Genomic DNA, 14277 nt, shown 5'->3' with positions numbered 1-14277 from the left:
GCATGAGAGTAGTGACTGTTGAGTCATGATGGATATTCAGTAAACTTTAAACGCTTTACCACAGTTCTTTGGTTTCATGAAATATGCAACATAGTGACCACTGGGAAAGAAATTTCCAATCAACTGCTAAAACATCAATTTATTTTTTACCATTGCTGAGCACTAGAATAGGCTATAACACAATAAAATAGTTTCTTATTTTAATTTTGGCAAATCTTGAAGTGTGTTTTAGTGTGAGAAAAGAATAACTGAGCTGCAAGAACGCCTTCAGTTCTGCCATTAAATATTGCTAGTAAAACTTGCTTTTATAGATTTGCATATCTTAGTAGAGTTATGAATAATGACAGCATGAGTGATGATCAAAGGTACTCATTTTCAGACCAGCTTTCTGATCTGTTAGGAATCTATTAAATTAGAGCACTTGTATAATAAATATATTTGGTTGTATTTTAATAGAATGTGAAGGAATTCTCATGGTTGCCGAACACTTGGAATGCTTACTTGCTAATTTTAATGCTGAGCTTTTCTCAGGTCCGTGTTTGAGAAATACAGTTCTTTGTAAATCACAGCATTTAGCAATGAATTCTTCAACAAACATTGAATTGTTCACAATGTTCCTTCATTGTGAAGGAGCGTGAAGGCACACAGTCAACACTTTTGTAGATAAATTTTGTCATCAAGTGTTCCAGATGCATGCTGAGTGCAGGTACTATTGCTGTGGCAAGGAACAAAACATTAGAAATAAATTTCTCTTAGTGGTAAATGTACAGGCTTTTGAGCTCCTAAGTGTTTTCCTGTCTAAAGGAGCATCCCATTTCTAGGGCAAATCTTGTCTATCATGGCCTCAGGCTGTCACAGTTGTGGCAGATCTTCAGGATTTAGGGTTTTTTTGAACTTGAAACCTAAGTTATGTAGCACTCCTGCCCCTAAATTGTCCCCTGGGTTCAATGCTTCTGTTTCTCCTTATGAATTCTTTCTTTAAGACCTAAAATCCTCTGTATTTTCAGTCCTGGAAAGGTTCTGTAGAGTTTTATTTTTGGTTTATGGGTTGTTTTTTTGTTGTTGGTTTTTGTTTTGGTTTTTCTTTTCATTACTTCATACGCTATCAGCAGATGCTCAAACAGTTGAGGTGTTCCTCTGGGAGTTTGTGTATGCTTCCAGTGGGCATGATCATACCTGTTCAGGACAGAGGGAAAATGGTTCAAAAGTACTTGTGTTTTTTTCTGAGAGGGGCAGGAAATGTAATTTCTAGTAAATGTCTCATCCATACTATTTGAAACAAAGTAGATAAGGCTTTTCCCCCTACACCTCCTTTCTTTTATTAATACAGCCTGCAGTTGTGTAGAGCTTAGTCTCTGTTATGACTTGGATTTTTTAAACTTGCTATTTAAGTGTGGTTACTGATTAAGCTGTTTATTTCCTTAACCACTGTTAATGATAAATAAAATAAAAACATTTGCAACGTGGCAGCAATTTTTTTTAATTTGGCAATTATGTATTGGAGTGTAATGAGGACTTTTGGATTTTAGAATAATGCTTGCCTAATTGTGAAATGAAACAGTAATGCCCTTCAAATGTAACAGTCTTTTACACTTGTCTGGTCTTTCTCTCTGAGCAGATGAGCAGCAAGCTTTGAATTCAATCATGCAGGATTTGGCTGTGCTTCATAAGGCCAGTCGTCCTGTATTGCCCCAGCAAGAAACAGGAAAACCAAAGTCATCTTCACCTAAAAAACAGGTAATTTTTAAATGTCTTCACTAACCTACTGAACATGGAATGTCCTGCTGTGACTTCTGTAATTGTTTTTCTTGCCAGACCAGTGAGCATACCAGAATGAGCTGTTAGTCTCCCACATGTGCTGCCATTTTCTTTGTTCATGTTCTTGTATTATCAGCAAAATGAAATGGTGGCATTTGAGAGCAGATCATAGTATATGCTTAAATAACTCTTATACTGGTAAATTGAAGATCATAGAGGTATTTTGACATTGTGTGTAGAGTGATTTTATAGTTCTTGTTATTATTATATTGATACTATACTATTTTAAAATATCAAGAAAAATTTTATAGGTTTGGTAGATTGTCCAGTTGTCACCTATATCACACCAAAGAATGTCAGTACAGCAGCAGAAACATGCTTAAGCTCTTTTATTGCATCTTTGGCCTCGGTTTCTTGTTTGTTCATGTGCTGGAAATGTGAGTTCTTTTCAGCTGTATTTTCTCTAGATACTAAACAGAAATGGAATAAGTAGTAAATACTTAGTTGATAGGTTTGAACTACTATACTGAGAGATTAGAAGAGGACAACGATTTTTACCCATAAATAACAAACATACATTAACTGTATGTTTATTTGATTGGATCCTTAATTTACAGTTCAATATTTAATGAAATTTCCATTTATGCCTATTTTAACCTTTTAATATATATATTCCTATATATTTGGCTTTTAAACTGTCGAAACCTAATGGCTACATCTTTTTCATTCTGTGCTTTAAAAGTTGTATGAGTTCAGTGTATATCACAGTGGTGCTTTGCTGATGTCATGTAACTCGTGTCTGAGCTGTGACTTTAGACACTGTGGTAACATACATTTTTGATCCAAAATGATATGAGTATAATACATGTTTAGAAAGGTAGAAGAAATGTTTATCCTTCTGTTTCGATTTATGAATTTTGAAAGTAATAATTTGTTAATCAGTTGTTTTGGAAGATGCAACATTGTTACTTGGATAATGCATTATTGTTTTTCCTGCATTGTTTTGCCTACAGTAAGTGCTAATACAGTTTGATTCTTAAAATTATGATTTTGCAAAAAGCAAACTTTATTTCCTCTGCAAATATATACAGATATGGTTATTGGGAAATTTATTGCATGACTGCTGGCTTAATTACATGTGTTGGTTTCTATGGTAATGCTTATGAAACAAGATATGTTTCTTAAACCTGGAATGCTCAGCTACAAAGTGTACATAAAAACCTGTCGTTGGAGCTTGGAGCTAAATCTACCTGCCCGTTCAGGATAGAGAACTTTTTGGTAACCGTTCCACGCTGAATTTGAACTCATAAATCTGTTATAATATTAAAAGATATTGATAGAAAATAATGTCTTTTCTTAGAGAAGCATTCATTGTACTTCAGAATAAGTTTTTGTATTTTTACACACTTTGAGCCTCTATCAGGTACTTCAGCAGTGGTAGCTTATTTAGATACTTGTTCTATTGGAAAGGACAGAAAATTAATACGGAATTTAGTTCTGGTGTAAGATTATTGAATGGGAGTTCATGGCCTTCATTAAAGGAGGTATTAACAAACTAATAGTGGTTCCTTTATGTCTTTTCTTACAGAATGATGTTAGAGTCAAATTTGAACATCGAGGTGAAAAAAGGTAAGGGAACAGTCTTGTCTCTTAATTATTTGTAGAGTTTTGTTGTGTTTTTATCATAAAGTTTCAAAGTATTGCAGATCTCTAAGTGTATTTTGTTTGAGCTTAAATTTAATTTTGATATGAACACAATTTAAAGATAATTAACTGTTTGAAATGTGGGCTCTAAGTATACATAAATGTGGAAGTATCATACTGTACCTATGTCCCATGGAGGATCCTTCATTTGGTTACCCTTCAGATAGGTATTTGTAGCTGTGATCAATTACTTAGATCATTAAAGTAGATCTCAAGTTTGAATAGACCAGAATATAAATTTTTTTGCTTCGTCATGTGTGTAATAAATGCATGATAATTTATTGTTACTGTAACACCCAGAGAAAGAGGTCTAGATCTTAAATCTCAGTATTGGATTGTACTTTGGAGGTACCAGTATGAAACTGTAAGAAGAAAATTTATTAGATTCAGATTGCTTTTATTTAATCAGTTAAAATTTATTTTCATTTTGTATATGAGGTGGCTGATGCATCTGCTTAAAGTATATAAGCATCTGTATATATCACTGCTCTGATGACTGCTTAAAAGCTTTTACAGAATTCAGTGTACAACTCCATGCAGAACTGGTTATGGACAACTGATTTTGCCTGCCTGTCTCTTTCTGAAACTATAAAATTTCATTCTGCCTGCAGAGAAATGGTTATAGAATAAGATCTTTGAAAATACTTAAGGAAAAAGGAAATAATATCCTGGTCATGCTGTTTGTCAGTAGAAATTGTAAATTTCGTAATTGCTTCAGAATGAAACCTATACATACTACTTCTGGGCAGCCCTTGGTGTGATGTGCAGTAGTTGAGTGTGTGTCCATGCTGATTACAGCGTGTGCCCTCTCTGTACATGGAGCAGTAAAATAGCAGTAAGTTCCCTCGGTATTAACATTCTCCAGCTTCTTTCTATCACTTCTCTGAACATCACACATAAAAGTGCATCAGTAATGGTTGAGTGCTGTAAGTAATTTGGAGGAAATAAGTCTTTTTGAAAGCTTTGAAAATTGAGGGCTCTTCTACCTAACTATTTCTCGTGAAATAAGGAGAAGCATGAATTTAAAACAGAGAGATGTTTACTTGCTGCCAGTCTGCATGGACAGTGCATTTTGCAGTTTATCATAATTCACTTTCACAGTGGACTAAGTTAATCAATTCAATATGAATTGCTTAACAAGCATAAAATAAGTGTGTGGAAAGATACCTTTCCCAAGCTTTTATGCTGATGGGCCTAGCTCTGTTCTGCACTATCCCAAGTGCCTTGAGCCTTCTTGCCCAGAGGTACTGGGCAGCCCAGGCTCATTGCTCAGCATGAGTTATAATACTTTTGTTGCCTGAGCATGTAGATCTAAAGATAAAGTAATGAAATTATGCAGGAAAAATAAGTTATGCAATGGATTTCTCACTAGGTTTGAAAAAGGGAAGTGAAAAACAGAAGTGATTTCAGACTTGCTTTCAGTGGTGAATGTGGCACTTTGCTCCAAGGAGCTGGTGGTGTGATGGGTAGAATTGTAGGCTTGTTGCACAAATTGTTAACTACAGTGAGAGTTGGTGTTGGTTGCTCTTGTTTGTTTTGGGTGTTTTGTTAAGATTTTATTTTTTAACAATAATTTTTAATTGGAAGTGGCCTGGCTTCTACCCTCATTTCAGTGAGAAAGTTGTCCCCTAACCAGTGTAGTACTAACCGAACCACTGATGAAAGGAACAGTTACCCTTTGCTAACTTTTCTGCTTCACAGAATTTGAGTGCTCTTTCTTCTTTGAATGTGAATTGGATGTACCTCAATAGCTTAATCACTTTTAAATGCTTTTTTTGTTTAATGCTCTTGTATCTCAAAAAATACAGTAGTTTTCTATAGTAAAAGGGCAGTTTGGGCTAACTGGTTTGATGAAACATTGAGTTAAAAGAAAATCTGACTTGTTGACCTGCAACTGCACCATTCTTACAGGAGCACATTTGAAGCACAGTTAGTGATGGACTGGGCAGTTTGAGTGTGTAGTTCATTATGGTAAGGATGGTGACAAGATAGTCTTTCAGATTTCCGAAAAAGGGAGTAATTCCTTTCTGATGTTTATGCTTGTCAGCCTGTGGTACTCCATTGTCTTAGTTTTCTGGAGTAGAAAATTTTAGAAGTTTCTAAGAATTTGCCTCTGAAATGGAGGCTTGCAAAGCATTAAGCAAGCCATATAGAAGCAAGTAAAGTAGTCATAATGAAATCTAATTCTGTGCCTGATTATCCCTTTTAACTTTTTCACTGCTTTTCTTTCTTTTTTTTTTAAAGTCTCAAAATATGGAGGACAGTGAATGAAGCATAGTCTCTTATGGTCTTTTTAGTAATAAATTTAGTTCTAAAATAGTTCTTAAGTAATGAGTTGCCAGATTTTCATAGGTAATGGACAAAAATTCTTTAAAACTTAAATTGTTTTTCAGGATCCTGCAATTACCAAGGCCTGTTAAACTTGAAGATCTTGCAGCTAAAGCTAAAGTTGCTTTTGGACAGACTATGGATTTACATTACAGCAATAATGAGGTAATATTCTGTGTCCTCTAAATTCTTGCCTTGGACATTGATTGTTTTGAGGCTGAAATTTGCTCTCATAAGTAGTGGGAACCACTCCTGTGACAAAACTTACTCCTGTGACAAACTCCTGGGTTTCTAGTATGTGTGTGTATGTTTTCTCAAATATGTAAGTCTTGTCCAAATTAGGATAGGCAGGAGATACATGAAATGTTTCATGAGTATCGTAATGAATTATGTCTCAGACTTGGTTAGGAATGAGTAAATTGTCTTCCTGATCTGCCACAGTTCTGTTACAAGTCTTTACTTTTTTGAGCTTTGTTGTGTTTGTAAATTTGAAGTAACATTTATCCTTTCTTCAGTGTGCTTGTAACAAACGTGGATAGAGCCTTCCTAAATCTTCGTTTGTGAAGCCTAGCCATGATATCCTTTCTTATAAACTCTTTTCTTTAAGGATTAATCTTGTTAGGCAACTGCTAGAATGCTGCATTTAGTTACTGTTTTGATTGGAGGAATACACTTAGCTCTTGCTCCTCCTAAAGTGGCTGGTTCCCAAAGATTTCTTGGAAACAGTGCCAGCACTGTCAAGCCACTTATGCTTGATCAATATTACTTCCAGCTTTCCTTTAGAAGCAGGGATGGAATTATAGCAAATATATTTACAGATGCAGGATCTATTCTTGTGAGTTACTTCTGGGTTTTGCCTTGAGTCAGCAAAGTTCATAAGGGATTATTCGTGGGGTTATGCACAACATAATTGCTGTATCTAATCTGCATCTTTGCAGAAGAAAGTGCCAGTAATTGCTGTTTGTTGGTAACATTATCAGACACTTCTGTGAAACTGATCCTCAAAATGAAGAATTCCAACAGAAGGCTTTTGGAGATTAGGAAGGTCAAAAGTGATGGCCCTTCATAATGCTTTAGCCTCAGCTCCTTCCACTGATAGATTCATAGGCATTTGAGTAGGTTTTCTTCTTGTCAACTTCAGCACTAGTTGGCAAATCATCCCATCACCTTTCAGAATTGGGATGGTGATAACATGTCATTAGGATTAAAACTGCAACTTAACAAATGTACAAACTCTTCATTTTATCAAGACCCGTTTCTTTTTGTATAAAACTACTGTATTTTGCCTGGTGATGTATTTAAGCATTACTGACTGATGCTCTTACAAGTAGAATAGATTTAAAAATCTATATTGTGTTGTTCCTTTGTTACAAGTAGAAGTTGTAATGTACACTCCTGAAACACAAGCTCGATCTTACGCGTTATGGAATTCAGATCTCAGTAGCACTTTAGTGGCATAACATTTTCTGTTCTAAAGATACATGTGTGCTAAGTTAATTCTAATTAGTTAGATCCAAGTAAGATTCTAGTGAGGACTAGAGTTGTTGCATGTGGATCACATTTTCCTTAAGGAAGTAAGGATACGCTTCCTTGACAAATTTTGTTTTTCAATGGAGAAATTCTGTTAGTGATGCAATTTCAAACAAGTATAGTTGTAATATTTGAGATACAAAAGTCTGCTTTATGCTCTGTAAAATAAGACTTCTGTTCATCTTACAGACTTGTGGTAATTTAGGCAATGGTAAATACATTGATCCTGTGTCACCTGTTTCTCTGAAACTTGTAGGATATTCAGTTGCATATATGCAAAATGGTTGCTCTTTGGTTGTGAAGACTTGTTCCACCTGCTGTAAATAGTGAAGGCATCTGAAGGAAGAGTTAAGGTTGAACTTTGGACATTTTGATGCTAACTTGAGGGATCATTTAATAAATTTTATTTTCAAGTTGTTTGGTATGAATGAAAAGATTCCCTTTATTTGTTTCTCTGCACTTGACTTTCTCATTTTTTTCTTGTGTCCTGTTTAAGACTTTTTTTTTCCCCTCCCTTTTTTGTAGCTTGTAATTCCATTAACCACACAGGATGACCTGGACAAAGCTGTTGAACTGCTTGACCGTAGTGTACATATGAAGAGTCTCAAGATATTGCTTGTAATACATGGAAATACACAGGTATGAATTGACATGCTAAATGTCTTTTTCCTGAGTTTTCATATTGAAGTATTATTTGTATCTTTTCTTAAAGATGGCATTTTTCCAATTGAAAATAATACTGATTGCTTCTTGATTTCAGTTTAAACATCCATTAGCATTTTGTATTTACTCAGTTTTAATTCTTTCTTAGATCCTTCTCTTTGTTTGTCTTCCCTACAGTGGTAGAAAAGTATTCCTTAGTAGGATGATAAAGTGATACAGATTTGAAAAGCACATAAAATTTAAGTAACAGTAGTTATTTGAAATTGTTCTTTAAGTCACACGTTGGTGGCACTCCTTTGTGGGAAGTTCAGTGTTTGTTGTAGCAAAGACTAGTGGCTTATAGACTAAATGCTTGAGGTATTTTGGTGTTATCTAACAAACCATGACATTGATATTCATAGGATTTGTGTACTGGTACATATTGAAAATTATTTTTAAAGAGTAAGAATGAGCTACTAAAATAGATGGATTGTGATATAAATTGGCAAACTGCTTTTTTGACTGCTCGAAAAAAGGAATGTACTGCACAAAGCCTGTAAAGTTTACAAAGTATTTTCATTGTGAGGAGTATAAAGTAATAACAGCGGGTTGTAATATTTATGCATTTTCAGTCACCCAGTGTAAATAATATGGAACCCTTGCCCTCACTGGAAGATTTAGATAATACAGTGTTCGGTGTGACAGACAGGAAAAGGCGACTGTCTGTAATAGGTAAGGTGAATATTTCAATAGCTTTAATTGTAAAAGCTTTTCTTTTGTAGTATTCTCTTCATGAGGATTTTGCTCTCAACACACAGTGTTTGAATTTCTCGTGCTCATTAATGACTCTACTGTAGTTTGCACTTGGGGGAGTGGATTTTGAATTTTAAGTTAAAAGTGGTTTAAATATATATAATACAGAAAATTACCCAAAACCCCCAGAGGTAAATAAATGTATGTAGAATTATTTGAGATAACTGATGGGTAACCTAAGAAGCTGATGTTAGTACTCCCCTTTATTTTCAGATACAGGAATGAGCTACTGAAAAATCTGTTTATATGGCAGTGTGTTTTCTTGCTCAGTTTAGGACCCTCATATTTTTTTAATGTCTGAACATTTGTGTAAGATACTTATTTAGGCATTGAGATAACGTTTTTGCTTATTAATATTTTGAAATTGGTGTGATGTTAACTTCAAAATTTAATTATGAAACTAGAGAGTTTCATGAATAATTTTCCAGACGAGTTAATTATTATGCATTTATTATGAATATATATATTTGTGTTCTTACAGACTTAATATTCTACAAAGAAAAACTGAAATTCTCAAGAGTTGGAAAGGATTAGTTGACATGGGTGGAAGGGTTTGGATTTTGATTTTGTTCAAAAGAAGAAATTTACCCAGCTAGATGCATGAACAAATTGTGTTTCTGTTCCTGTATAATGAAAATTCTTTTTAATGCTGTTGAGGCAACTCTGCCCCAAATTTTTCATAATTCTTGGATTGCAGAATTTAAATGCTATACTTAAGTGTTGCATTGCACAGGCATTTGGGAAATGCCCAAAGGAAGAAGTGACTCAGGCAGGCTCAGTGCCTGTGAAACATTTGAGTAAAACCCCTGGATTCTGGGTTAATGTAGAGACTCTGACTGGCCTTTTTCTTTCAAAAGGTTCTAATACTCGTGATAGGAGTTCACCTCCCCCAGGATACATTCCAGATGAGCTGCATCAGGTGGCTCGAAATGGGTCCTTCACCAGTATCAACAGTGAAGGTGAATTCATTCCAGAAAGTATGGATCAGGTAGGTGTGTGATTTATTAAAATTAAAGTTTTTGTTAGGTTGCTTTATGAAATACTGCTGAAGGTTATGGAACTGTTTGAAAGAACAGCAAAAAAATTGATGATAACTCTAGAAAACATGATTGGTGAGAGAAGGTTGAAATAATTGTGCTGTTTAGTTTTGTAGAACCTGTTTTTTTTCTCTGTAAGTCTCTTCAATTTTTAAAATTTTTAAATATGTTTTAAATATGCTACAAGGACAAAGATAGAATTCTTAATTCCCATGTTAGCTGAGGGAGGTAGTGATAGATATAAATAACAGAAGAAATGTCTACATTAGAAAGCACAAACCCCTTTATTTTAATGAGAAGGATATGTAAGAAAGAAAGTTTTACCACTTTTCCAGGTAATTAAAGGAGAATTTAAGAAAGAGTTTGGATTTGTCAGAATTATTTGGACTTAACTGATGCTTAAGAGTTGGACTTGATGATCCTCGTGGGTCCCTTCCAGCTCAGAATATTCTGTGATTCTCTGTGATACTGTGTTGAGGTAGAGGCAAGGGGATGGCGGTGGGCCTGGCATAAATAAGCTCTGAAATACTTTCCAGAGTCACTTGGGTTTTGTGTGAAGATCACAAATGTATGTTATTTTGTTGTTCTTACTTGCCTGCATTACTAGTGTAGGATATCAGCACATTCAGCAAGAATAAAAATTCTACTCTCTGAATATTAAAATTACCCCTAAAAACAGCAGGAAAAGAAGCAGAAATGTAATGGCTCACAGAATTGGCAATGGAGAAAGATATTTTAAGGAGGAAAGAAAAATAATGCTGCATACCCAAATCACTTCAAGTTGTTGTTGACATTGGCACTGTATTTACAAATGGCAAGAGGCAGTGGTTTTTATGAGCTGACTAAATGAGAGACAGATGATAGAATAAAAACAGAGGCAAAGGGATTGTGCAATTTGTTGCACAATTTTAATGACTGAGCTGAGGATAGAGACTGAATTTCCTACTTTCTAAACCTGGGTGCTATTCTTTATCATAGCCACATGGTCAGATCCATCCCAGGTCTAGATTCATTCAGTGAAATGATTACTTTTGACCGGGGCCAAGTCATTTTTGGTCTGATCATGCCTGGTCAGACAGATGATACCTGAGGCCTGGGATGTCCATTCACTCCTGAGTATTCAAGAGGTATGTAACCTGTCATGTATGCATTGCTGTGTAAGCTGTGAGCAGGTTTAAATTAATGAATTTTACTTTCATGGAAAGCCAGGTTAGTTCAACCTTTACAGCCTCAAGGGCCAGTTTTGGGTGTTGGGAGCTCACAAATTCTGTTTACTCCCTCCCCCCTAAGGTGCCACATCACCTTGGAGAGTGTTGGCCATACTGCCTTTGTCTGTCACAGCCTGCCAGACAAAGACAAGAAGGGAATTAGAGAGTGGAGGGCTTTGCTCTGCTCTGCTGTTGATCTGTCTGAGCACAGCTGTTCACACTGACAGTAGACCTCACCCTTGTACAGAAGAGATGATGGGTTGGATAAAAGTGGGCCGTGGGCTACCATTTGGACCATACTGCATTAGGTTATAGAGGTAGTTAATATGGCAGCAGGTGAGCTTTTCTTATCCTTTCAGGACCCACTTTTCGGCATGAGAAAAGAGGAGTAAAACTGCTGAACTTGTAGTAAATGTTCTCCTCCCGAATACAGAGTTTATAAGTGGCTGAGTTGCAGAGTGCAAACTCACTTTCTGGACAACATTTCTTTAATAAGTCCTTGATTGGCGTTCGACAAAGTGTATGCCCAGGACCTTTAAGATGCAGCACAGATCATAAAAATTGGAGGGGTAACTGCTTGATTTACAACAAAAGACTGGTGCCCAATTCATAGAAAATAATAGATGTTACATAATATACCAAAACAAACTTCATTTTAGGAGGGAGCTTGTTTTAAGACAACAGATTAGCTTTCCACTCTGTTTTTACCAGCTCTTATCTGGTTTGGATTTTTTTTTTATTAGCTGTTTCAAAGCAGAAACCTTAAAGTATTTTAAAAAAATTTGAAAACCAGACTTGAACTTGTTGGTCTTCCTCTGTTTGTTATTTATTAGATGCTGGATCCATTGTCTTTAAGCAGTCCTGAAAACTCTGGCTCGGGAAGCTGTCCCTCACTTGACAGCCCATTAGATGGGTAAAAATTATTTACATTCATTATTTAGCTTTATTAGATTGTATAATTTATCAGTTGTGATGTATAACAACTCTCCAGTGACAGAGCTTCTTCCAGAAATTCCTCTCTAAGTTACAGAACGTTTATAAAAGCTTATTCAAACTTAATTGCTTACTAATACTTGGAAAATACAGTAGCTTCGTTTTTTTTTTTAAATAATTTGTGTTTGAAACAAAAAAAAAACTAGACTTCAGATCCTACAAAAATGCACTGAAGATTTTTGGTAGGTGTTGCCAGGTTTTACATATGTGTGAAGTATATTCCCTGGTGGTGAGCCACCCCATTAAATTTACAGTTCTAAGGCACTGACATATGAAGTAGGTTTTCCTTTGCCAAGGCAGAGGGTACCCACTTTAAGAAGATGGTCGAATCATTTAGATAATCCTGTCCTTTTCTTGGTGATTACTGTCCATTCCTCTCCCTTTGTTCCCATTGCAGGCTTTCCAGTTATTTTCCTTTGTTAAAGCCCATCATTTAGCAAGAGGCAGCATGTACTGGGGAAGGTCTGTAGGTCTGTTTGGGATGACCTCTGAGGAGATTCATGTTTTGAGAGGGTCACTGTCCACCAGTGAAGCCAAGCAGAACATACTCCTGTTTGGCTTATGGTTGGTCAGAAAAAGAACCTTGGGTGTAATGTTGTGCAGATTGGCTACTTGTTTATTTGGAACTGCTATACACATAGTCCTATTTTATTTAATTGGTAAAAATATAAAGAATTGGAAATCACTGCCTGTGGCAATTAAATAAGAGCTATAATATTCCATAGTATCGTCTCACATGAGATGATGTGATTTGAGAACACAAATACATTTGGTCTAACATATACATTTTTGAGTTGAATAACGAGTCTTCATTTCACAAGCAAGAAGACAATAGATGTGAAAAGTATTTTGTGGTTGTAGTGTGATAGGTTATACATACCTAATGTTTAATGTAGCTCCATAGAATAGAAATTCTACCAGATTGCCAAATTTTTAGGGTTTTTGTGGGGTAAGGGTAAGTGGAAGAAGGGGAAATAAAGCAGTCTTAATACAACTCATATTTCTTCTTCAAAACTTCTTTTAGTTGTTTTTTATTTACTCAATTTGTCACCTCTACTTAGTTTGTTTTCCTTTTTTTTTTTTTTTCCATTGAAATATTTCCTACAAAGGTGTAGGTTTTGTGTCTTCATTTAGCTTCTGTTACCCATTAGAGAAATTCTTACCAGAAAAAGGAGGACATTGTTTTGGTATGTTTATGGAAATATACTGTAATCGATTGCTCTGACTGGCAATCCCATCCATTCCTTTTGGTGGCTGGGAGTTACATACCAACTGTAGGTAAGAAACAATGTGATCATATAAGAACCAAAAATTCTTCATCATTCTATAACTTAACAAAATCACTTTCTTAATCCTGTGACTTTCATGGAGAGAAGAGGAAATGCTTTTCCTCATAAAAAGGTTCTAAAATTTCTTTGGTTAAATTTCCCCAAGAGTTTTTGTAGGCTGTATAACAGATTTTGCCAGTCTGTAAACCTTTGTGTTTAGCCATAAAGATGTTAAACATAACAGTGTTCCTTTGTGGCTTTACCTGTGATAATTCATGTTTTTACTAATATTATTGCTCATTAACAGTCTGTTGCTTTCTTACTATGTTAAACTCAATAAGCTTTTCCATTGTTACTGATCTTCCATTGTTACTAGATCTGAGTTTCAGAATTGAGTTCCACCCAGTTAAACTGGTGCAGCAACTTGTTTAGCAGTAGCTTTTCATCAGTTGTAAAGAATTATGAGACAGTAAGATTAAATGTTGAAGTAGTAGATTAACAGCAGTTTTTAGATTCTGTATGTTTTACTCTTCCAGGGACAACTATCCCAAATCTCGGATGCCAAGAGCGCAGAGCTATCCAGATAATCATCAGGAATTCTCAGGTAGGTACAAATCTCTGGACATACTAGCTTTCCAGAACTGTTCCTCTTGCAGCAAATAATAAGGCTAAGAAGGTACATTCACATTGAGAGCTATTGTATTACACAAACTTAGTATGGTAGGAGAAGGCAAAGCAACAAAATCCAATCCAAATGAGCACAGTAAAAGAGTTTTCTAAACATTTCTAAATGTTTTCTTCCATATTACTGTGTGTGACACCACTGTTAGTGTTCATAGTGTAACTGTCTGCTTCTGTGAAAAGAACAAACATTGCAGTGCATAGGGGCACACAAGAGTTAGTTAAACTGGACTGTAACATCCATCTCTAAGTTGACATATAACTGTGGTTAATTTATTTCATTTTGGGATGCTGTGGTTTAACCCCAGTAGGCAG

The 14277-nt window shown here is 35.4% G+C and overlaps 1 protein-coding gene across 2 annotated transcripts in view; it reads left to right on the top strand.

Annotated features, from left to right (window-relative positions):
* MAP3K2 (mitogen-activated protein kinase kinase kinase 2) overlaps window positions 1-14277 on the top strand; it is a 52079-nt gene that overhangs the window by 19686 nt on the left and 18116 nt on the right. For both annotated transcript variants that reach the window (XM_029959859.1, XM_018072650.1), the window contains exons 3-10: window positions 1619-1737; window positions 3347-3387; window positions 5856-5955; window positions 7846-7959; window positions 8595-8694; window positions 9633-9763; window positions 11854-11933; window positions 13818-13885. In XM_029959859.1, coding sequence (XP_029815719.1) covers window positions 1619-1737; window positions 3347-3387; window positions 5856-5955; window positions 7846-7959; window positions 8595-8694; window positions 9633-9763; window positions 11854-11933; window positions 13818-13885 — 753 coding nt within the window. The remainder of the gene's footprint in view (window positions 1-1618; window positions 1738-3346; window positions 3388-5855; window positions 5956-7845; window positions 7960-8594; window positions 8695-9632; window positions 9764-11853; window positions 11934-13817; window positions 13886-14277) is intronic.

Source organism: Manacus vitellinus, unplaced genomic scaffold, assembly GCF_001715985.3.
Source record: "Manacus vitellinus isolate BGI_N305 unplaced genomic scaffold, ASM171598v3 scaffold_22_pilon, whole genome shotgun sequence".
NCBI classification, from domain to species: domain Eukaryota; kingdom Metazoa; phylum Chordata; class Aves; order Passeriformes; family Pipridae; genus Manacus; species Manacus vitellinus.
This window is presented reverse-complemented; position numbering and strand designations above follow the sequence as displayed.